The sequence below is a fragment of the Gnatocerus cornutus genome, chromosome 8 (genome assembly GCF_029298725.1).
Source record: "Gnatocerus cornutus isolate USDA-ARS CGAHR chromosome 8, icGnaCorn1.1, whole genome shotgun sequence".
NCBI classification, from domain to species: Eukaryota; Metazoa; Arthropoda; class Insecta; order Coleoptera; family Tenebrionidae; genus Gnatocerus; species Gnatocerus cornutus.
In genome coordinates this window covers 9,536,531-9,559,040 of record NC_142240.1, presented here as the reverse complement: position 1 = coordinate 9,559,040, position 22,510 = coordinate 9,536,531, and the positions used below count along the sequence as shown (strand labels likewise).

At 37.9% G+C, this 22,510-nt stretch overlaps 2 protein-coding genes across 3 annotated transcripts; one reads left to right on the top strand and one right to left on the bottom strand.

The window, feature by feature from the left end:
• Positions 1-23: 23 nt before the first annotated feature.
• LOC148169579 (phospholipid-transporting ATPase VD) lies at positions 24-17,928 on the top strand. 2 transcript variants are annotated; one of them, XM_088043324.1, is made up of 11 exons: positions 24-201; positions 2,566-3,066; positions 3,118-3,462; positions 13,827-14,031; positions 14,083-14,275; positions 14,331-14,575; positions 14,622-16,677; positions 16,724-16,986; positions 17,039-17,226; positions 17,271-17,356; positions 17,559-17,928. In XM_088043324.1, exons 2-11 carry the CDS (start codon positions 2,576-2,578, stop codon positions 17,591-17,593), a joined length of 4,107 nt encoding a protein of 1,368 aa, XP_087899450.1. In that variant the 5' UTR covers positions 24-201; positions 2,566-2,575; the 3' UTR covers positions 17,594-17,928. The 2 variants fall into 2 exon arrangements, with proteins under 2 accessions (XP_087899450.1, XP_087899449.1); XM_088043323.1 differs by having other exon boundaries at positions 17,271-17,411.
• Positions 17,929-18,666: 738 nt separating this feature from the next.
• Tis11 (Tis11 zinc finger protein) lies at positions 18,667-22,040 on the bottom strand. Its single transcript, XM_088043648.1, has 2 exons — positions 21,891-22,040; positions 18,667-19,896 (listed from the first exon to the last, which is right to left on the bottom strand). The coding sequence occupies exons 1-2, from the start codon at positions 21,939-21,941 to the stop codon at positions 19,204-19,206; spliced, it is 744 nt and encodes a 247-aa protein (XP_087899774.1). The 5' UTR covers positions 21,942-22,040; the 3' UTR covers positions 18,667-19,203.
• Between the last annotated feature and the right edge of the window lie 470 nt (positions 22,041-22,510).

The window sequence follows — 22,510 nt, the reverse complement described above, 5'->3', positions numbered from 1 at the left end:
TGGGGGCAATGTGGGGGTTTTCAAGTTGCTGGTTGGTTCCTAGAAAACAGTTCGACGTGTGCGACTTTAGGAGTTAGTGTGTTTCTTGCAAAGTTTATTATTTATCGCACGCGTGGCTGTTCATTTTATGGTATTTAGTTACGAGTGAAACCTGAAAAAGTGACTGTGGATTTGGATTTCAGTCAAGTTATGAAAGATAAGGTAAAAATCTCATTCAGTTCTGACTTGTTTGTGCCTTTTGTGGATGCTCTCGTGGCAGAGGGAATTTTAAAAGTGGTACAATAACAATCCATCTTTTGCTTCATGAGTGCACATTCTTCGGCTTCATGTGGCGTGATTTCAACACAGACAACACGAAATTATATTTGGAAAACTGATGTAAATTCGTAATATGTATTGTGCGCTAATCTTCAAAGGCAAGGAATTGTTATTGAAATCCGCTATACCAGACGAACCTTGAAGGTGTCACACCTACTGAATTTATTTTCACAAAAAAAATGTACATTTTAGTTGTTTGTATCCGGTTCCTGAAAGAACCGTGTTTCCTCATCAGCGCTTCAATTTTTTACCAAAGAGAACCACCATGGTAGTGCTTGTTTGAATAATAAGACACCATAACCCCATGGACCATGGTTTAATTCTAAACTCAATTCTAACAAGGTCAGATTTACAATCTGTGACATTGCTTCAATTTCTAATTAAGGTAGAGATTCGAATCAAAAACTCCCATTGCCCTTTTATGAACCAGGAAGATGGAATATTCATGTGGTGGAGCCATTAATTCAAAGAAGATTAAACGAACGTAATGATAATGATATTCTCCTAAGTTGCTGACCGCACGGTTGCATCCACCAAAATTAGTCATAATTAAGAAATAAGGATTTTCTTTTGCAACCTGAATTTGCATCAATTTGAGTTATGTCATTCTTGAGTGTTTGGCAATCGCAAAGGCGTGGGTTGCCAAGTTTCTTAAATTATTCGTCGCAAAAATGAAAAGATCATTGATGATCCGCTCCAACAGCTGAAAAGATTTGTTTTACATGTGATATAAAAACGACTGTAAATTGAACTTGAATGTCGTAATCATCAAAGCTTTATTGCGAAATATATCATTAATCACTTCATGACCGTAACTCTAAAATAATGCTCGAACTAGTGCTCGAGCTCGAAAGAATGGTCATGACGAATTTCCTAAGTAATAATTTACGTATCAGGGAACACAGGTGTTCCAAACTGCAGGAGTACCTAATCAAAGTTTGATCTGATCGTGATTGAACTGTTCTTTTACATTTAAACTCTACGTTAATGTTAATTAAATGATTTAAAGCAAATATCTCGCGTGAAACGCTAATAGGTTTTAATTGCTCTTCAATTAGTTGGAACCATTAGCACTGACCACTCTTTGATGGAGCTTCTGGACGCAATGTTAATAAAACGACTCAACTGGGAGTCGATGTAATGGTGGAAACGCTTGCTCTAGATTTGGGTTTGTTTTGTTTACTTATTGATTCAATTCTTCTGAAAGACAACAACGTCATGTTTCCGGAATTGTTAATTTTAGTTCCAGGAACTGAAATTTGGAATATTTTCCTGAAAAATGTGTTTCCATTAATAGAAAGTGCATGAAATTTTACAGATAAATATTGACTGTTACTTTGGACGATTAGATGATAAAAAGATATGGAGATTGTCATATCCTTCTACCACATTGATGGAGACTTGTATTATTGACCATGTTGCATCTTTTTAATTATCGTCGTTTTCTTTCCTCTAACCTTTGAACTTCTTTTTATTGTTATAGCTTTGTTTTTGTTGAGTATAAACGACTTCTAGGAGTTGCCTTTTTATCGTTTTTTTGAGTGTCACTTGAAGTATTATGTCCTGGAATTATTATCTAAAAATAACAGACTTAACAAAAATCGACAAGTTTCCTAGAATCCATCAACCAAAATGTTGAAGGATATTATTATAATATTGATAAAACGATTTTTCCTTTTCATTTCGATTTAAAAGTGTATTTCTTTCGCGTTTTTTGTTATAACAATATGGGATTAAAACTGGTCGTGGACGTCCACCAATGGACAAGTTTCACAACTTTAAAGCTGACAGCAACTAACTTTATTGACTCATTCTTGTAATTAAACAGCATTTGAAAGAAAGCTGATGGCGATGTTAGGACATTTTGTTATGTAAAAGAAGAATTCTTGAATTTTCGAAACGTTTCCAACTTTCTATGGAATGTACACGAGTTTTCCGAGTGATTTTCTTTTCAATAGCAAACACATGTTTGAAAATTCAAGCCTCTAACAGCATTAGAAACTTTGAGGTCACTGCCAATGAAGGCGGTACTTAATAGATAAAATTGGGCAATAGATAATAAAACAAGAATTATTATTACTTAATCCTTGCGATCTACGTCACTGGATATCGAGGATTATATTGAGTTACTAAAAAATTCCTTTAATTGCGAGCGATTAACTAAATTTCTTTGTTTGTTTTCTCTGCGTTCGACGATTTCTGCAATCTAATCTAGTAAAGTCTAACGCTTATTTATTTTTTCTTTAGAGTGTAAACGATGTCAAATTTTTGCAATCAAGAGAGCACGGCCAACGTTCCCCAGACGGCCTCGCAGCCGTCACACTGCTCCACATATACATTTCCTGAAGCCCGATCTCCAGAGAGTCGTGGTCACCTCCGTAGCATCAGCCATGGAGGTAACACGTCGCTGGGCGGGAGCAACTCTGCCGGCGTCGTGGGGCGTCCATCGGCTCTGAAAGGTGCCCGGGGTCATCAACGTGCCTTGTCCCAAGGGCAGATCTCAGCCGAATCCGTGCGACCTGGACATAGTCGAGTTGGATCGAAGACAGATTTTATTCTGCCCCCGGGACACAAAGATTCAGACGCAGTCAGCGGGAGCGCTTCTAAAGTCTCAGCGAAAGGCCATAGTAGACAGGCGTCGAGGTCTGAGAGTATCTATACTTTGAGAAGATCAGCGCCGCCACCTCTATGGCAGCGGTTTTTGGGGGTAATTTTAAGGCGATCGCACAAGTCGGAACCGGAAGAAAGGTACAAGTCAACTAAACTGTTGAATTGAAGGGTACAGGAGATTTTTTACAGGTACAGAGTGGTGGTGCCCAATCATTTAGTGCCTCCGAAAACGCCGCGCAAAGAACATCCGAATGGGAAACGTCCCAACAATAAAATTAGGACTACAAAATATACTTTGTTATCGTTTTTGCCGCGGAATTTGTTAGAACAGTTTCATAGAGTAGCTAATTTGTATTTCATTTTTATCGTGTTGCTCAATTGGGTTCCCGCAATCAATGCGTTCGGAAAAGAGATTGCGATGATACCGGTGATGTTCGTTCTCGGAGTGACGGCTGTGAAAGATTTATTCGAAGATCGCAGGAGGCACGCTAGTGATAAGCGAATTAACAACTCGACGTGCAGGATTTATCAGAGGTAAGTGGTAGAAGTAGTTTTTATAGTTTTTAACTAAATTTATTACGTGGTCAACGATCCTCTTCATTTTTCTTCGAAGTCGTCAGCGTTTTATTTACTTGCCACAAGTGAGTCATTTCAAAATGTTTAATTTATTGTTTTGTTTTTATTGGGTTTCGTCACATTCCAAATCTAAAACTTTTTACCAATTTTTTATTCAATGTTTTTCTTGATCAACAATGTGGCAATGAAAATGAAGGAAAATCATACCTGTCCCTAATTACAAGAATTGATCATTCAATATGCAGAACCTAGATTCCGATCAGATCGATATTCTGTCGATTGTGATAGGAAACGTGTCATTTTCCAAACAATTATTTATCGTGCTCAGCGCTATAATTTAGTAGAGATTTGCACCCGGATAACGGCACGTTAACCTGGAAATATTCTTCGGAAATCAATAAAATTAAATTGACGTTTAATTAAAAGAAAATTACTAACATAAACTGAGATTGTTTAAGAACGAAATGAAGGTATTAGATGATTCAGAGATTAGTGGCGAAACGGTAAGATGTAAACAAACTGATAAAACCACACTCGAACAAAGAGTTAATCTCAGTGACATTGACTTTAACGTTATCGGATATGTTTTTTTAAAAATGACAATAAAAAGTATGCGAAAATTTTCAATTTTATTATTCTCTACCTTCCCAAGTTTTCAAGAAATATTTTGATTCGCCAAATGTCCTTCAATGCAACCATATTTTGATAGTACTCGAGATAATTCATCAGATTTTGGCGAAAAACCTCACCCAAACTGTATTGATATTTTATTAAGTGTACTTATCAAAGTATCGACAATATGGGCCATACGATAACGCTATATTGATTTCATAGGCACACAACCTACTTCCATAATTTTGATTCACCAGGTTATCCCATGAAGTCATATTCTTTCAACATTGATCAAAAGTTTTCGCTTTTTTTTCCCGTCCAAAACCGCTTGGTAATTAAAACAAACATCCTAAGAAAGTAATTGCTAACAATAAGCATTACGGAATTTCCGGGGAGACCCGGAAGAGCGGTCTCGCAATGCTCCATGATTTTTGTGGTTTAATAGCTCGTAAGAAGGCACGCATTTGAGGTCATTTTTGGCAGCCAAAACGTTTGGCAGCAACAGTCCAGTTTCGAAACGTGCTCAAATTATAATACTCAGATCGGTTCTAACAGTTCAATGAACCACATTTTTTTATGATTAGTTCAGTGGAAGGATGAATTCTTTTGTTGACATAATAACATCATGCGCAGAACTCTATACGTTCAACAAGTTCAGTGTTTGGTAGAAATAGAGTTGAGATGACGAAATAAAACTTTCTCTACTGCCAGCTGATGGAGATAACTGGTTAATCGGTTGCGGTTCGCGATATGAAAGACCGTTGATGGTTAACCTAGTTTTATATTCCGGCAGTTTGACTGTCGCGCCTAGGTGTCAGTAGGACGGAATAGATGGTGGAGACTGACAACCACATCTTTGCGAAGCAAGTTGCGGCTGATAAATGTGTGAAGATAGGTCGAGGCAATCAACAATTTGTCGTGCTCATTAAAAATGACGATTGAAAAATGTTTACTTTATTATTCATTGCTTCAGAATTTTAATCGTGATGGTTTTGATTGAATAGAAATGTAAATTAGTTTGTTCGATTAGTTGTTGGTCCAATTGTGATAGTGATAAATCCAACAGAAATTTTCTTTGTTCTTGGTAGTAAAACGGGTGGTAACAATGAAAAACAAACTGTGTATTTACATCAAACCTGAAATGTTTCCACAGACATTAAATGAGTTAGATAAACTTTTATAGCTACTAAATGGTACTAACAGACTTATAATTATTGTTATTCAATGATCGAGGAAATCTATAATTGTGTTGTAGGTGTTGGACGAAAATTAAAATGTCAGACCAGCTAAATTTTAACTAACCTTGGAACCCAGTTATAGTTTATAAAAAAAAAGGTAAAAAACGACGTTCGAAACATTCGTGAATAATACAAATATGAATAAAATTGTATTGATTAAACGCAGGTGCGCATCTCAAGTTGATTGCATTTCGTATTTTTAGTTCGTCAGATCCGGTATTGTGTTTTGAAGGTACCAAAAAACTAAAATAAATCTTTTTTAAACATCATCAGACCTTTTTCTTTTGTTTTTTACATCACTGGTTTACTAACGATCGCAACATTTCCGTTTCCATCGGCATAGTGAGTTTGACAGATTGAAAAGATTGCATAAAAATCGTGAAAACCGATCAGTGTTCAAGCCTGAACGGTTGGTTATCATTACGTAGTAAACAAAGCCACGATTTAATTAAATCATTTAGTTACCTCGAAACGAAAGAACCGGCCATAATTCTCATGGAATTCATTGCCAAGTCTGTCTTGGTTTCATCTCCAACTTGGACAAATCTCAGTCTCTAAAATAGGCGAAGGTCGATACAAATAAACGAGACGTACAACAAAATTGTCGTTTTGTCGAGGTCGTGAGATAAAACTGGCGAAAGTGGAGTTATCCAGTGTCCATGACTCTAGTTGGAGTTCAGACGTTTAGTCCTTTTTTTGTTTTGACCTAGACGTTTTGTTCTCATAAATTTTGCCTGTTGACTTTCCAACAAATCCATTGTGTTCCACCAAACATTTGCTTTTATGTTTTATTGATCAGTCCTGTCTGTGTCATGTAATACTTTTTTTTCGATTCATTACTTTATTCCTTGGAGAAAATGGAAACGACATTAATTTTGTCAAATCCCTCGCGATTTGTGTTTGGGATTTTAATTAAACTGTAAATTATGTAAACCGGGACACGTAACGGGTCTGGGAGCTATATGAACTATTATTATTAAAAATTATATTCCCTTAACGGCACCAGTCTGATTGTGTTCAATTTACACTTTTTTGGGTCGTCGAGTTGGTGACTGGGTTCTACATTGTTGTTGTGTGCCGTTGTGTTTCTCTGTCGTGCTTACGGGGATTAACTAGTGAAAAAGCGAGATTCCTTAAATTGTGGTTTATTGCTAATATTTACATTCCGGGTTGGAGTCCGGATCAGTACCTCTTAAGAACTAAATCTAAAATCTAAGAAAAATGCGTGGTCGGAATAGTCGCACCCCCACTCCGTCTTAAGGGAGAGTTATGAGATGTGACTAATTGAACATATGTGAATGAGGGTGGCTGGAATTAATTACAACATTGTCAACTTTAATCACAAATCTCTTCAGCATAATTGTTACAACTTCGTGGGTTTTTCTTAAGTGTGGGCCAACATTTTATGTCTGTCTTACAAGTTTTTAAAGAAAATGCCACAAACCACAAGTCACTTTAGGTATAGTCATCAATTTTATGCAGGCCTTGGCTGTTATCAGAAATACGACATTTTTTAATTCCAAAAACGATAACATATTCTAACAACAAACTAATTTACAGAAACGCAAAAGAAGCGAATTACACACCTAAAAACGATTGAAAAATAAATTGGACCAGACAAAAGAACACACTTATCATCAATAATAATTCATAACTGACAAGAAGTTGCTTCTCCCATTTCGAAGAATGAACTCGTCTATTTTTAAAAATGGCTCTTCTCCCATTCAGTCTAATTATAATTAATAAGATGAACAGCGGAGATGTTTCGCTGGATCGTTTTTTTATTGATCCAAAACCAATGGGCCGTTAGTATGAGTATCAATTGCAAAACAGTTAAAAGTTATACAAGAATCAAGGAAGTTGTGTGCCGGAAATCGATTTCCTGAATTTGAACTAAACTATTTTGATTCTAGAGCACAATGAAAAATGAAACATAACTTTCAAAGATTTAAGATTCCGGGAGTTAATTTTGGATTCTCTAAATCCAGATGTAACTTTTTTGAATGTATCATTTTGGAAGACCTCCAACTGTCGAAATGGACAGTACTGACAATTTAATGGGATTAAATTAGCAAAAATGAGTGCGAGGCGACTCAAACGTGACACACCCGCAAATATCGTTAAATTGGTTTATGCGAATGACGGATACTGATAATGATAAGATAAATAAAACGTTTAAATTGTGTTGATAACGTGCCCACTAGAAACAATTCGAAACGCCTACCTTCTAATAAATTATTAACTGTTAGTTTTTGGGCAATCAGCACTAAATCAAGCGAAACAATAATAAACACGTTTAAATGCTGCCCAATCCGGTTTAATAAGTATTAACTCGTTTATCGTTCTCAATTCATATATGGAAAGTAAAAGTCCGACATAAATAGGGGTCGTTCGCTATAATAACACGATTAATTATCATCAAAACGGGTGAAAATCAAGGACACACTCATCAGGTCAAGGACGTAACAACATTTTCATTTCCTGGACACCTCCGTTGTGTAAATAATATCGAACCATCGGCTTTGTCACGGGTGAAACTTCTCTAAATAATTAATCCGCACAACCTTCGAAATCAACGCGAATAAATGGAATGCTACCCACATCTGAATCGATTGTGATCATTCTGGAACAATTCCAAAATATTTTGAATATTTCACTTGCCGATAGATTCGATTTCGTTTGAATGTCACGTGTACATACCGAATGACCCATATAATAAATAAGTGAACTTGAAAAATGAAGCGGCATGCATTCTATCACAGCTGATTATCCGTCATGCACAAGATGACACGCAAGCGGTTAACAGTTAACATTTGTGGGTCGTACATGACCGGGTTATGTTATTTTCAAGTTTAACGACATGGCAAAAATAAAGAATCTTGTTGCGACAGCTCGTGTGAAACTTTTAATTATTATCGTTTACACAAATCTGCAATTTGGTGGAATCTACTTAGTATCCAATTGAAGTAGGAGGAAGTAAAAACCACAATAAAACTTATAAAGGACATACATTGCGACGGTAATTGCGGATTTTAAAAAAGACCCCTTTTCCATTGTGTGCAACTAATTACCTTGGCATTGTTCACACTCAAACCACTTAAAACGTGGCACGTTGTCACATATCGCTGTTGCCTCACAACGAACTGTTGTGGAACAATGCCCAACCTTCGTGGACGAGCAGTGTTGATGCCATGTAATTTATCTTCCTATCGTATAATTTACAAAGATTTGCTATTGATTTTGTTGTAATAAATATATGAGGGAAATTGGACGCTCATTCAATTATTTTGACGATCGAATACCGTCCACTGTAATTTAATAAAAAAAAATATCTACAATTTCGCAATTCGAACACTCAAGGAACTGGCAAGTGTTGCTCTTGTCTTCATTTTCCTTCCGTTCATTGTCTTCTTATTCTTTTTGCGCCATTTAAAACTAGATCATTGACCAACTATTTCTAATCTTCCTTTTCCACTTATCTTTGTTTTTTTTCCATTCTAATTATGTGTAATGTTCAATTATAATTATGGGATTTAAGTGTTACACGTTGACAAAATATCTTCACTTACGTTATCATATTTTCGTTGGACACTGACCTTTAAAATCTACAGTTTAAATTAAAAAAACGATAATAATTGTCGTTTACACCAACACAAGGGTACAATTTAAGTGCTGTTTAAATAAGAAAACGATTGTTGTGTCTACGTATCGAAGTTGACCCGTAAATCACTTTCATGTGTTGCTTAAAGTTAATTTTTGCACTCTTAATATTGTTTATAGATTGCTGATCTGGAGAATAGGATTAAAACATAAATAAATTGCTTCTCTATTACTCAAATAAAATGTTTTGTTTGTCACGGTACAAATGTTAGCTAGTGTCGCCTTTTCACGAAATGACTAGACTTTTTGGATAGACAATGAAGCAGTTAATTTTGATTTACAACTGCAGTCACTAAATGTCAGATTATTCGAATTTATTACCCCAACCTGTATTTATTGTACATAAAACCTTCTAAAAAAACAACTTTTTTTAATAAAATAAAAGTAAAAAATAAAACGACTTTTAATTACAATAGTAAAATTTCCATCATTTTTAATAGCTACAAATTTAACGACGGGAAATACATTTATTTTTCGTACCTCTTTCGTATCTTATTAAATTGATCGAGATGTGGCTTAATTTATTTTAATTGGTACTGTTATGTTGAAGGACTCTGTAACTTCATTTCATTTAAACAGCGTGCACGTAGTAAGACATTCCTTGAATAAAAATCGAGTGACGGGAACAGTAACCGTACTCGAAATTTTTATGCAGTGTGGCTCTTCAGAACGGGCTCGAAAAAAATTGAAATAGAACTGGTTTCAAGGAATGCCGTGCATTATTCTTCAAATAAAATTAGAAGCAGCTGCTTAAAAAATTAGATCGATTCGAGGCTATTTTGTACAAGAAAATATCAATGTCAACATTTTTATAGAAAGTAGCCTTCGTTTAGACGCAAAATCTGATATTTCCTCGATCTATTGGGGGAATTTTTATTGACTTTTCGATACGTGCAGCAATATTCTTCCGACCCTCGTCGGTGCTATTTTTGATCAGTGAAGTGCATTGTGTAATTCTAATTAGCTAAAATGAAGACGTTACTTTGAAATCTTATGTATGCTTTGTTTTAAGCCACTCATTTCATATGTTACTGTCTGTCATTCATACATCACTGTACAAGATGAATTACTCGTTCTCGTTTTCGAATATGAATTGTTTAATCTTTACCGACAATCCTTCATCTCCACAGCTGTTGAGTACACCGACAATCAATTGAATGAACTTTTTAATTTTAGTTACAATCTGAAATTGTAATTGTTCTGCTTTTTTTCTCGTCCTTTATTTAGACACGAGATAAGGACCGACGTCCATACACATGTATTTATAGCATTGCCAAAATGATACAAGGTTGCATGTTCAAACTTTGGTTCAATAAACTCACTCGTCTTGTATGTTTTATGTATTCGCGTGATGCATTTTGCGCTGCAGTGACCCCACTATTCTTATTTCAATGATTTCATTACTAAAAGTACATAAAATTACTTCATCAGAGATATCTAAAATCTAATTTCTACATTAAAACGTAATTCGACGTGGTATTGAAAAAATCGATACGAGTATTTCCATAACACGAGACTTTTTTAAATAAACAGTTGTTTGAAAAATAGCAGACTTGGTGAGATATTAGTAGTATGGACCCGCAAATACGTGCTGTTACTTAAAACAGCTCCAACAATTTCATTACAAACTGCGGTATAACTTGCGCAAAATCCACATAAAATGCCATAGTGCAACAATTAAAATAAGTATAAGCACGTAATATCGGAAGTTATAAACACCAACTCTCCGTCCAGAGTTATAAAAGTAGGCCACCGTTAATCTCCATCACAGGGTTGAAACACCTGATTTATAAACTTTCTTTGGACACGCTCTTATGCAAATGTGTAGGGTCAAACTCTGGACATTCGCAACAATAGTAAATCGACCAAGTGACGTCATAATTTACACTTTATCGTCACGATCTTGCTACGTGATGACGTCAAAGAAACAAATTTCATCTAGATGGTATTATTAGAACGTATAATTGAGTTGATTTAAATAGAAAGTACCACCCTGAGATGTGCTTATTTTGAAAGATTGTGAACAAGAGTATCGAGGATGGGGCCATTCAACGATAAAAATACTTAAAAGACAAAATCAACAAATATGCACGGAGTTGACGTACTTGGCACGGTTATTGAATTACTTGGACATGCATTAGAAGCGACACTTACTGTTGGTACATACGCGAAAGGCGAATATCTTGCCAGGGGGCTTTAATTCGGAAATCGAGCTGGTCGAATCAATGCAGGTGATTATTAATATGTAACATAAAATTAAATATACCAAGGATAAGTTGAGGCGTAAAGTTTGTATGGTAACTTCGTATTGGTTCAAAACATGGTCCTATGAATATTGTTTATTATTTATCTAAGGTAATAACAACAAAATTGATTACTTTTTAACGTAAATAGGCTGATAGTTCCCGCGATAACGAAAAAAACAGGTAACAATTTGGCAAACAAAAACTAAATGAATGTGATTCATGTTCCATTTGTGCTGCTGGGCGACTTTAATGACACTGGAGTCGTCAAAAGAAACGCGCAGATTGTTAAAACCGAGTTACTGCTGGATACAATTTGATACCCTTTAAGCTCCGCCGATAATAAATCCAATTAAAAATTTAATAGTCACATTACAGCTCTCATTAATTACGTGCGGTGAGAAAGTAAAGTTATTCGAGTGTTTATAAAAAATCAAATTAATCAGTAACATAATGAAATGTGGACATGAATCGATAATTACGAAGAGTAATTTTCCTCGTTTCTTCTACCTTAGCCACAGACTTATCAGACAATGTTTAAGTAGGTGTATTTAAATAGAGTATCTTTTTATCTCCTTAAATCCTCCAACTTTTATTTAGCTTTGCTGCTTGCGTTATCAGCACACAATGATCATGAATTGTAATATTTTATTCCTTAAATTTCACCGCCTATTTGTAAACCTATCGCTCTCCCGCCCATCAGCACTTTTAATATTTAAACCGCGACCTACTTCCCTAATTATAAAACACTCCCACGAGTTAAGTAAAATAGGGGATGTCCCGGTCGCGTGCTTTTCTAAAGGCCACCGAGCTTTCCCTCTGGCGCACACTTTCCGCAGTAAAGCACCGCAACTACTGTAGCCACATTAAAATAATAATGATTTAATTCATAACTTATTTCGATCGCGTGACTACAACAGAAAACAACTTGAAATGTAATTCGGAGTCGACGAGCGGGGATCATTTTTAATTGTCCTCGTTGTAGGATGTAGATTTTATCAATTATCATATCGAGTTAGGAAAATGTTCGGTCAAGGTTGTGGCGGAATTAAAAATATAGTTCATTTAATTCTGTGTTGTAAAAATTGGTGGATTATAATTGAAATTTCAATTGGTCTGTTGTATTAATTTCAGAAGTTGATGGTTTGGACTTCCATATTTGTTAGATCAAGGACGGATTCATAAACATAAAGAAAACATTTCAGTTAATTTAGAGTAAAATATGTTTTTCTAATTGAGTCTGAAATTTGTCGAAACGTGGAAATGATTTTCAGAATCTGCCAGTCAACTCCACCTCTTCTCTTATCGTTTGATTGCCAACATGTGTGATTGTAAACTACAGAACTGACACAAAATCAATCGAAACCTGGTATCAATCATTCATTATACAAACCACAGAAGCTTTCTTGTTTCATACACTGAACTCCGCCCCGAAAAATATCGATATTAAATAATAAATATGCTCTGGTTGAGCATGGTCGTAATTGCTTCTAATGTTTCTGCTTATTATTTCATTAGCACTTGTTCTGAAAAAACAGCGTTGGTGCTCATTTCGGTTATTTGAAAAGAGAAAAGTGAATGACCGCATTATTATTATCGTAATGGCAGATTTTCATTTTGTATTACAAAAGGATGACGAATGTCCTATTTTCATTGCTTCCGTCTAGATATTACAGTGGTCATTGTAAAAAGTGCAAGGCCGAAAATAATCTGTTTCGAGGTGAAAGTACGTGGTGAGTAAGTAAGTGAACCTTCGCGAAAAAAGGAATTATTGGATAAAATAATAACATCCTTAACAAATCTTTATTTTTTTTTTAATTTCGCTTTTTACGAAAAAATTTGTTTCAATTGAATGAAGCAGTTTTGCTGCCTGCTTGTTTTCAATAATAAAAATAATTAAAGAATTTTTAATGCCACATAATCTTAATTTTAAATTTCAGTTTTTGATACCGATCGTCCTTGGCTCCAACTGTGCCTTTTAGAATTTGTAAGCTTGCTTTGTATGTCGCGGTATTAAAATAACCTTCGCCATCACTATTTTATAGTCGACTAGTTTAATTAGACAAAATTTGAAAAAGTTACGATTAAAAACGTGCTACCATTAAAAATATCTCGCTGGAAATATTTTTTTGGATAAAATTGCAGCTCTCCCTTTTTAATTGACAAGATTAATTCCCAATAATGCTTCACTGTTAAAAAATGCTAATTTCTTTTAGTAAATGGATAAACACGCGGTGTACTCAAACTTTACAAATAAAATTAGCTATTGATTCTTCGTAATACTGGGAATTTTATTGAATTAAAACAACATACATTTCATTGTCCTTTTCAGTTTGTAAAGAGAAAATTTATTTGATATTACTCATAACAAGTTGAAATTATTATTACATATTAAACAGTAACGAAAGCGTAACTATGTACAATGTGCACCAAGAACAACTGTTTGACGTGTTGACTCTCATATTTGTGAGAATTTAATATTAACATTATCTATCCCAAATAATTTACATGGACTCATCAATTTATCGATAACAAAACACCAATATTTGATTGTTTTTTTCTTTTCCAGTGAGGCGGCGCGCTACAAGAAGGTGCTCTGGAAAGAGGTGCGAGTCGGCGATCTCATCCACCTCTCAAATAACGAAATAGTACCTGCCGATATTCTGCTTCTTCGTTCGAGCGACCCCAGCGGTCTGTGTTACATTGACACGGGTCATTTGGACGGAGAAACCAACCTCAAGCAACGCCAGGTCGCCCGAGGATTCGTCGCCAAAGTATGTCTCGCCACATTCTTCACTACTAAACTTACCGTTTTGTACTTGCAGCAAGCTGTCTTCGAGCCCAGTAAATTCCGAAGTCGTGTGGAAGTTGAAGCTCCGACGACGAAAATCTACAGGTTTCATGGCGCCATCATCCATCCTTCCGGTGAAAGGGTGCCCGTTGGTACCGAAAATATATTGCTCAGGGAGTGCCTTCTCAAAAACACGGACTTTGTTGAAGGAATTGTCGTTTATGCGGGTAAGATGACGCGACGTCTTAAAATGTGGTTTAAGATGTAACTTTTGCGTTTTAGGTCATGAAACGAAAGCAATGCTCAATAACGGGGGACCAAGGTATAAGAGATCTTCAGTGGAAAGACAGATGAATCAGGATGTTCTGTGGTGTGTGCTAATCTTGATCCTGTTTTGTGTCATCGGTGCCATAGGATGCAAGCTGTGGTTGAACTTTTACAGTTCGACTGAGCCCCCATTTAGGATGGAGGGGTCGGAAAATACGGAGGCGTTCCTGGCGTTTTGGACGTACATTATCATCCTCCAGGTTTAATTCTCGTTCTATCATACCACCATCTTACAATTTTTTGTAGATTATGATCCCACTGTCGCTCTACGTCACTCTGGAGATGTGCAAAATCATCCAAGTCTACCACATCCACCACAACATGGATCTCTACGACCCAGTGATGGACAAACGCACGGAATGTCGCGCTCTCAACATCACCGAAGAACTCGGTCAAATTCAATACATATTTTCCGATAAAACGGGCACGTTGACCGAAAACCGAATGATTTTCCGTCACTGCGCCATCGCTGGTATCGACTACAACCATCCGAAACTAGAAGATGAAAGTAAAAACAGTAAACTAGGCTCCTTGAGTGTGATGGTAAACCGAAGACTCATCAGTGACATGAACCAAGTCGGGACTGTCACTGAACAAATTTATACCTCGCGACAAGCACACGCAGCGAAAATCCAAGAATTCCTTTTACTCTTAGCCTTATGTAACACCGTGGTGTGTTCTCGCCATCCACATTACGATCTCATGAACGCGTCGGGCGTAATTGAAACGACACCGAATAGTTTTGATCAATCGGATGCCTCTGACAAGTACACCCGCTTGGAGGAATCAAGGTCGGTTACACCTTCACCGCCACTTAATTTTTTAGAACCTAGATCTCCCAACGTGCCATTAAATGATGAAGTGGAAGTGAAGAAGCCGCCGCGGCTTTTGAACCTTCCGCTTTTGGGAAAAAATAAAGGGAGTAATACGAATCTGACTGATGAACAGAAGGCCAAGTTGCGGTCGTCCACGCCGAGTCCTCAAGAATTGAAACCAATTTTTGAAGCTGAGAGTCCTGACGAATTGGCTTTAGTGGACGCTGCGTACAACTACAACTGTAAATTAATTAATCGTACGGCGAACTCAGTTTGTGTGAATTTCTTCGATGGAGAGAAGTTATTCTTCGAACTTTTAGACATTTTACCTTTTGATTCCGTCAGGAAAAGAATGTCAGTGATAGTGAAACAACCCGCTACGGGTGAAATCATTTTGTACTGTAAAGGTGCGGATACTGCGATTTTTCCATATTTAGCACCCGTCGAGGATGATTCCGAACAGAAAATCATCATCGATAAAACGCAAAACCATGTCAATAACTACTCGAAGGACGGACTGAGAATCCTGTTGATGGCAAAACGTGTGTTAACAGCTCAAGAGTACGATGAATGGAACATGAAACAACAGGAAATCAACATGTCGTTGGATAACCTCGAAAAGAAGATCCAAGAGAATTACTCTCGGATTGAATGCAAATTTACTCTCTTAGGCGCCACGGGAATCGAAGACAGGTTACAGGAAGGAGTTCCCGAAACGTTGTCTGCTTTAATATCCGCCGGTATCGTCGTTTGGGTACTGACTGGAGATAAACCTGAAACCGCCATCAACATCGCATACTCTTCGAAGCTCTTCTCGCCACAGATGGAACTTCTTAAACTCATGACGCGCTCGAAAGAAACTGCCGAAAGCACCATTCAGTTTTATCTTTCCGACATCGAAAACGCCGAAGCTAGTATACAGACTGTACTGCCAAGTTCGAGCAACTCCAGATCGGGTCCGAGGAGTCGCAACAAAGCCTTGGTGGTGGACGGAAAAACTCTCACTTTTATCCTAGACCGACGCTCTAATCTCACCAAACCGTTTCTTAAGCTTACGGGACATTGCAGTTCGGTTTTGTGTTGTCGCGCCACTCCTCTTCAAAAAGCTTACATCGTTCGGGTAGTCAAAGAAGAACTGAAGATGAGAACTCTCGCTATCGGTGATGGAGCCAACGATGTCTCTATGATCCAAACTGCTGATGTAGGGATCGGAATCTCTGGCCAAGAAGGAATGCAAGCAGTGATGGCCGCGGATTTCGCTCTCTCCAGATTTAAATTCTTAGAACGATTATTGTTAGTACACGGCCATTGGAGCTACGACAGGTTGTCCAGGATGGTGTTGTACTTCTTTTACAAGAACGCAGCGTTCGTGTTCTTGACGTTTTGGTTCCAGTTTTACAACGGTTTCTCAGGGTCTGTGATGGTGGATCAAATGTATCTGATGTTGTACAACCTCCTCTTCACTTCGTTACCACCACTCGCCATAGGTAGGTTGCGAAAGAATGTTTGCACGATTGTAAAGATTTTTTCTAGGTGTGTACGACCAGGATGCCCCTGAAGAACTGTTACGGGACAAGCCGTATTTGTACCGACAAGGTCGACTAGCAAAAGTGTACAGGAGTCATTCCTTTTGGTTAACTATGGCCGATGCTGTGTACCAAAGTCTGTGCATTTTTTTCATCTGCCAAGGAGCTTACGCGGATTCCGACGTCGATATCTTTGAATTCGGGGCGACGGCAACCACGGCGTGCATGTTCGTGATGTTACTCCACGTGGCGATTGAAATTCGGTCATGGGTAATAAAAAATTGACGTTACGATGACGATTTTCTAGCTGATACTTTTTCAGACAATAATCCACGTGGGCACAATAGTATTATCCATCGGCGCGTTCTACGTGTACTCCTTCCTGTACAACACGCTCTGTGTTAACTGCTTGGGGTTGCCGAGCACCTACTGGATTATCCAGAAAGCGACGACGCGCCCGGCGTACTGGATGGTCACTTTATTGTCCTGCGTGGTGGCACTACTGCCGAGGTGACTACAAAACTGGCCAAACTGCGTCTAATTGAATGTTTCAGATACGTTTTTCGAGTACTCAAGACTCTTGTGGCACCAGATGACGTGACGTGTGCTCTACTATCATATCGTCGAGTCAGCAGAAGAGGTGAGGGGTTTCTTGTATCTTGGTCAAGGTCTACATCTACATCTTCCATATACAGGTATTGTAAGGGTTAGGGTTGCTTTAGCTAATTCACTAACAAAGTAGCATGTCTTAGTTGTGTTCTTCTAGTCAAGGTAAGTTGAAATCACTACCGCGGACGTAAGACTGTTGAATAAATTTGTACCACGAATTTTCTTCATTGCAGAACCACCGATAACAGGCCTAAGAATAACGCTTTAACAGCTGTTGGATGAGGACCACGTAGCCTTAACTGGGATAAATAAAAAGTGTTAGCACAAACTTGCATTTTACAGGCTGTGATGCGTATAAGTAAGGGACCAATAAGTTATTTATTTCTTCGACTCTGTTCTGTTTTACCATTAAGTGGAGCAATTTTTGTGCCATTTGTCTTTTAAATTCATCTCTTCATGTACTTACGTTTAATTTAGTGAATTACAAACTTTGCAGTTACCAAAACTTTTTGTAGAATCTTCGTTATTTAAGTGTATGTTCCTGATATTTTTTAACTTGCCAAATGAGTTCTTAGCACAATTTTTATGTAAACTAGGTTTTTAATGAGATTTTTCAAACATCCATGACTGTGACGACTCTATTTTTTAGTATTTTTAAGGTGCTAACAATATCAACGATTCAACTGAGGTTTCATTCGTCGCTTATTTTTTTAACACTTTTGGGAAATCGACACTCTTTCCACCATTGCCTTGAAATAATATCTACTTTGAATAGACTGTGTGATGTAATACATGATGTTGATTTTATAGAGTATAAGCAGAATGTTATGAAACAGATTATTTTAGGAATAATTTAAAAATAAATTTATTTATGTATGAATAAACTGTCAGTATTAAACCATTTCTTTCATTCTTTTTCCCAAAGTCTGGAACTAAATTTACGTAGACAACCATGTATACACCTGATAACACTTCTTGTGATGTGAGCGTGGCTTCTGGCTTGTAGATGTCGCCTCGAGCCGCAATGGCTAATTTAATCAAGGATATTCCATTATTTAATTTAGTCATTTAGGGCTAAAAATATTACCGGTACAATGCCTCTCTCAATTCGTTAAATTTATGACGCGTAGAGGTGGGCGTGCGTAATTTGTGTACATTAACAATGTGCCAAAAATAAGAAGCCATTACGAGCGTAAACAAGAAGTTCATGAATCAGTTTTGATTAGTTTAGTAGTAGTAAAGGTTTGCAAAACGTATTGGAAAGTTGCGCAAGGTGAAGTAGCTGTTTGGGATTAGATCTCTGTGGGCGCCGTAGGTGAGGCAGCAGTGAAGCGTGATAAGTAGAGAACAAAATATAATTTATTGATAATGATACAGAAATACAAATATAAATAATAATATACAGAGGTGGACACTCTGTAGTTGGGCAGCCAACTTGTGTGCTGGGGCACAGTCGTCCACTATACATATTGCGACAAGATATAAATAAGTTACATATAAATTATAATAATAAAATAACTAAATAACATAACGTGTCGAATGAGAACATAAAAATTAAATAATGATTTAAATAACAAAAAAACGTATTCTTTCATCGGTCACAAGTCACACCACATCAAAAGGGAAAACACAACAGAAAGCAGTAATAAAATAATAAATAACTTCGATCACGGAATGTTACAGAAATCGAGACCGACGACTGAAGAAACTAACCTAAGTTGCACATACACAATCAACATTCGTATAAAACACGCCTCTATAATATAATTTTAATATTTAGTAAATCACACAATATCAAAATCACGCCGCAGAAGCGGACCTACTTGTAACATAAATAAGAAACTTTTTATAAGTCTTGAGTGGTCGGCGCACGTAGAACTACATCACCATATCGTTAATGTTGAAGACGTGCAACCTGGGCGCCTCCGCCAGCCTATTGAAAACTGGGAGGCGGTCGTCTGTGCACGAAGGGGAATTCAGCTCGGGTTCGCTGCTGAAAAACGACCCCATCGACGACGTGGGTGATTGACTCAAACTACAAGGAGGGCTCGAACTATCCAAAGACAGAGTAGGACTCAGTGCTGCCGGTCTCGGCCGCGCCCTCGCCAACACTGGCTTCTGCATGACAACTTCATCTTGGTTGTGCACGAAATGGCACCTGGGGCCGTAAGGACAGAACCCTACGGTGTGATACGTGCGGCACAATTCCGTCTTGTATTTAGGATGTCGCGCCAAACTGCGCAATTCTCCTCCTCCGTGCGCAAATTGACATTTATCGCCGTATTTACACACCCCGAACTCTTCGTACGGCCTACAGAGCTCCGTTTTGTATCTTGAGGTATTGACGGCGGACGCTACGGCGGCGGGAGTTTGCGCGGGGGCGGGCGCTGACTGAGCACGCTCCAAACGACGGTGTTGTTGCGACAAGTTGCCCAATAACAGGGTGAGGTTGGAGGCGGCGGTTGCACCCGCTGCGGGGGTCGACGCCATGCGGGTTAGTGTGAATCGCATTCCAGACGATCCCAGGTCCAGGTGAGCGCCGGGAGCGGCGTCGCGGTTCGATACCGGACTCTGCAAGAAAACAAAATCGTTAAAATCCACACAAACTAAACGCAAGCGATAAGTTCTCGGACGAGGGGGCAAGGACTACGAGCTGATTCGGAGTACAAATTATTATGACTAATTCAGTTGAAATTGGCGTACAAAAATTCCTTTGGTATCGCGGCGTAGGTATATTTACTTTGTCTTCGTCGTATTTGAAGATTACACTTACACAGTTTGCATTTTATTTATAACGGTTTATGGCAGTTGTTACACTGTTGCGACAAAGCAATATAAAAAGACACTTTAATAAACTTATCTACGCCAAGAACAAGCAATCTTTTACGTTCCTATCTAGTGGCAAAAATCAGTCTGATTTTAGAGAACGCGGGAGACGAATTATGTTGGCCAATCTTCAATTTAATCAGTGTTTAATTGAATGACCCAACACTTCAGGAGATTATAAACAACCAACTGTAACTTCGATTAAATTCTAGTTGCGTAATTATTTACAATTGCTATTGAATTTGTCTTTGAAACTCGTCTTATTGTCCTCGAAATTCGCCACGTTTTTGCGGATCCAAATAAGAAAGCCCAGAAAAAGACACTCATTTCTTTGTTCAGAAAAGGTTTTAAACAAACCAATCTCGCTTTAATGGGAAATGGAAAGATTAAACATCATTTACAGTCCAGATAACCAATCCTAAACATGTTATTTCATCAATTTCAACCAACCTACTGAGGTGTGGCAAAACAAATACGTTTCCAATTACCATTTACCAAATATTCACTTGTTCTCTTTTGTAACAAATTACTGTTCATCAGAATTCTCGTGCAATCTTCAGTTTCGGAAGCCGAACATTTATGTGGCCACTTAGGGGTTGGTTTAGCATCCACACTTTCATCTCTGAAGACACAATCGGTAAAAGTTCGTTCTACAAGCCTACTTTCTCGCAGTGACAAACGCGGTGCATGTGTGTGAAAGCTACAACCAGTGGGAGTCAGAAGCATTTCTCTTTTCTCGCGCCACCAAAACAAGGAACGTTTTCGATTTTTACGAGAGGCAGGCGCCAGTGGCGTAACAGAGTGCAGGGTCACGCAATAAATCAGTTGGCGAAGTAATCAAAGTAGTGATTAATCTTGAGAAGTAGCCGGTCATTTTTAGGAACGACGTCATTATTTAGATTGGTTTAAATGGGCAATAATTTTCATTATGAAGACGAATATTGACAGGAAACCAGACTTTGTCACCGAAAGTTTATCTGACTCGACTAAAAATAAAGATTGGATCACGATTTGATAACAGGAAGTTAAAAAAAGAAGACATTCTATTCGGTTTGGTGAGAAGTATCACCGTCACTTTGCAAACAAGAATCTCTAATGAACAAGCCATTTCCATAATCCAGTCATAAAAGGAGATGGGGATTTAAATCCTCTTCCTAGAAGTCTTCAAAACGACAAAGTAATGGTCGTACATACAAAAGCTCGAGTCTTGTGCGACCTTCTGACCTAATCAAAACATGGAGGATGGGTGCCGGTGCGGAGGAAAACCGCCGAAGTGATATCTGCAGTTTCCCAACAGGAAGCGAACTAATTTACTGGGAAAACGCTTCGAATGTGGTCCGTTTATCTCCACTATCTTTTTAATAACGCGTCAATTTCCCAACTTTCCACTTTTACGAGCACTTGAAAATGCTCAGAAATTTCTATTATTAAAATGTGATTTCACGCCCATCCGCTTGCTCCGCCACTGGCTCAATTTCCCCATACTTTCTACAATTCTCAAAAAAATCTTATCGAGATACAAAACAACGCGATAAATTCTACAACGATAATGAATAATAATAAACATTTGTGGAAAAGCTCGTAGCCGGTTTTGCCCGTAGTCCTTGAATGCCAACTAAATACCGACCCGACCCGTCTACCTGCCACAAGAAGTGCGGCTATTGCAACGAGCAGGTAGGAGAGGACGCGCACTGGTCAAGCAGGAAAGTTTTTCGGTTTTTTCGCTTTTTTTTCCTTACCTTCATCAAATTCTCCCCGAACTCGTAACGTGACATTATTGCGGTAGACATTATCCTGATTAAGCACTATAACACTACAAAATAAAACACTACGATCCTGCAAAACTGGAAGACTCGCAACAATAAAACCAAATAAATAAAGACGGTATTTCGCGCTATTCCGCACGCAGCGATCGCGTGTTCTGCTCTCAAAGCTTTTCTGATGACTGGAGTTGCTGCCAACACTCTCCCTGCCAAAGTAGTAAAAAGCTCCCACTCTTGGAAACGATTCGATGGAGGGGAGAAGCCAAACCTCACGACACTCCATTTGACCGAAGTTACCAAAGGCGAAAATCCTCTACCACAATGGGAGGTTTTGCGCAACTTTTAAACTGAGGAAATAATGTCGGAGACGCGACTCTGGCTCTTGTTGAATTATCTACTCATTAATAAAGTGTTTGGTTTTAAGTCGAAGAAAGTGAATCTTGTTGGACTCGCCGCTAAGTACAGTTCTTTCGAAATTAAACGGTGGATTCAGTGAGCGCAAGCTCATCTTCCTATATTGTTCACTTTCACTTTAATTAAAGCAATTGCGTTCGGTTCGGCACATCTGGCCGCCAGAACTGACCTGTTGATGCGAT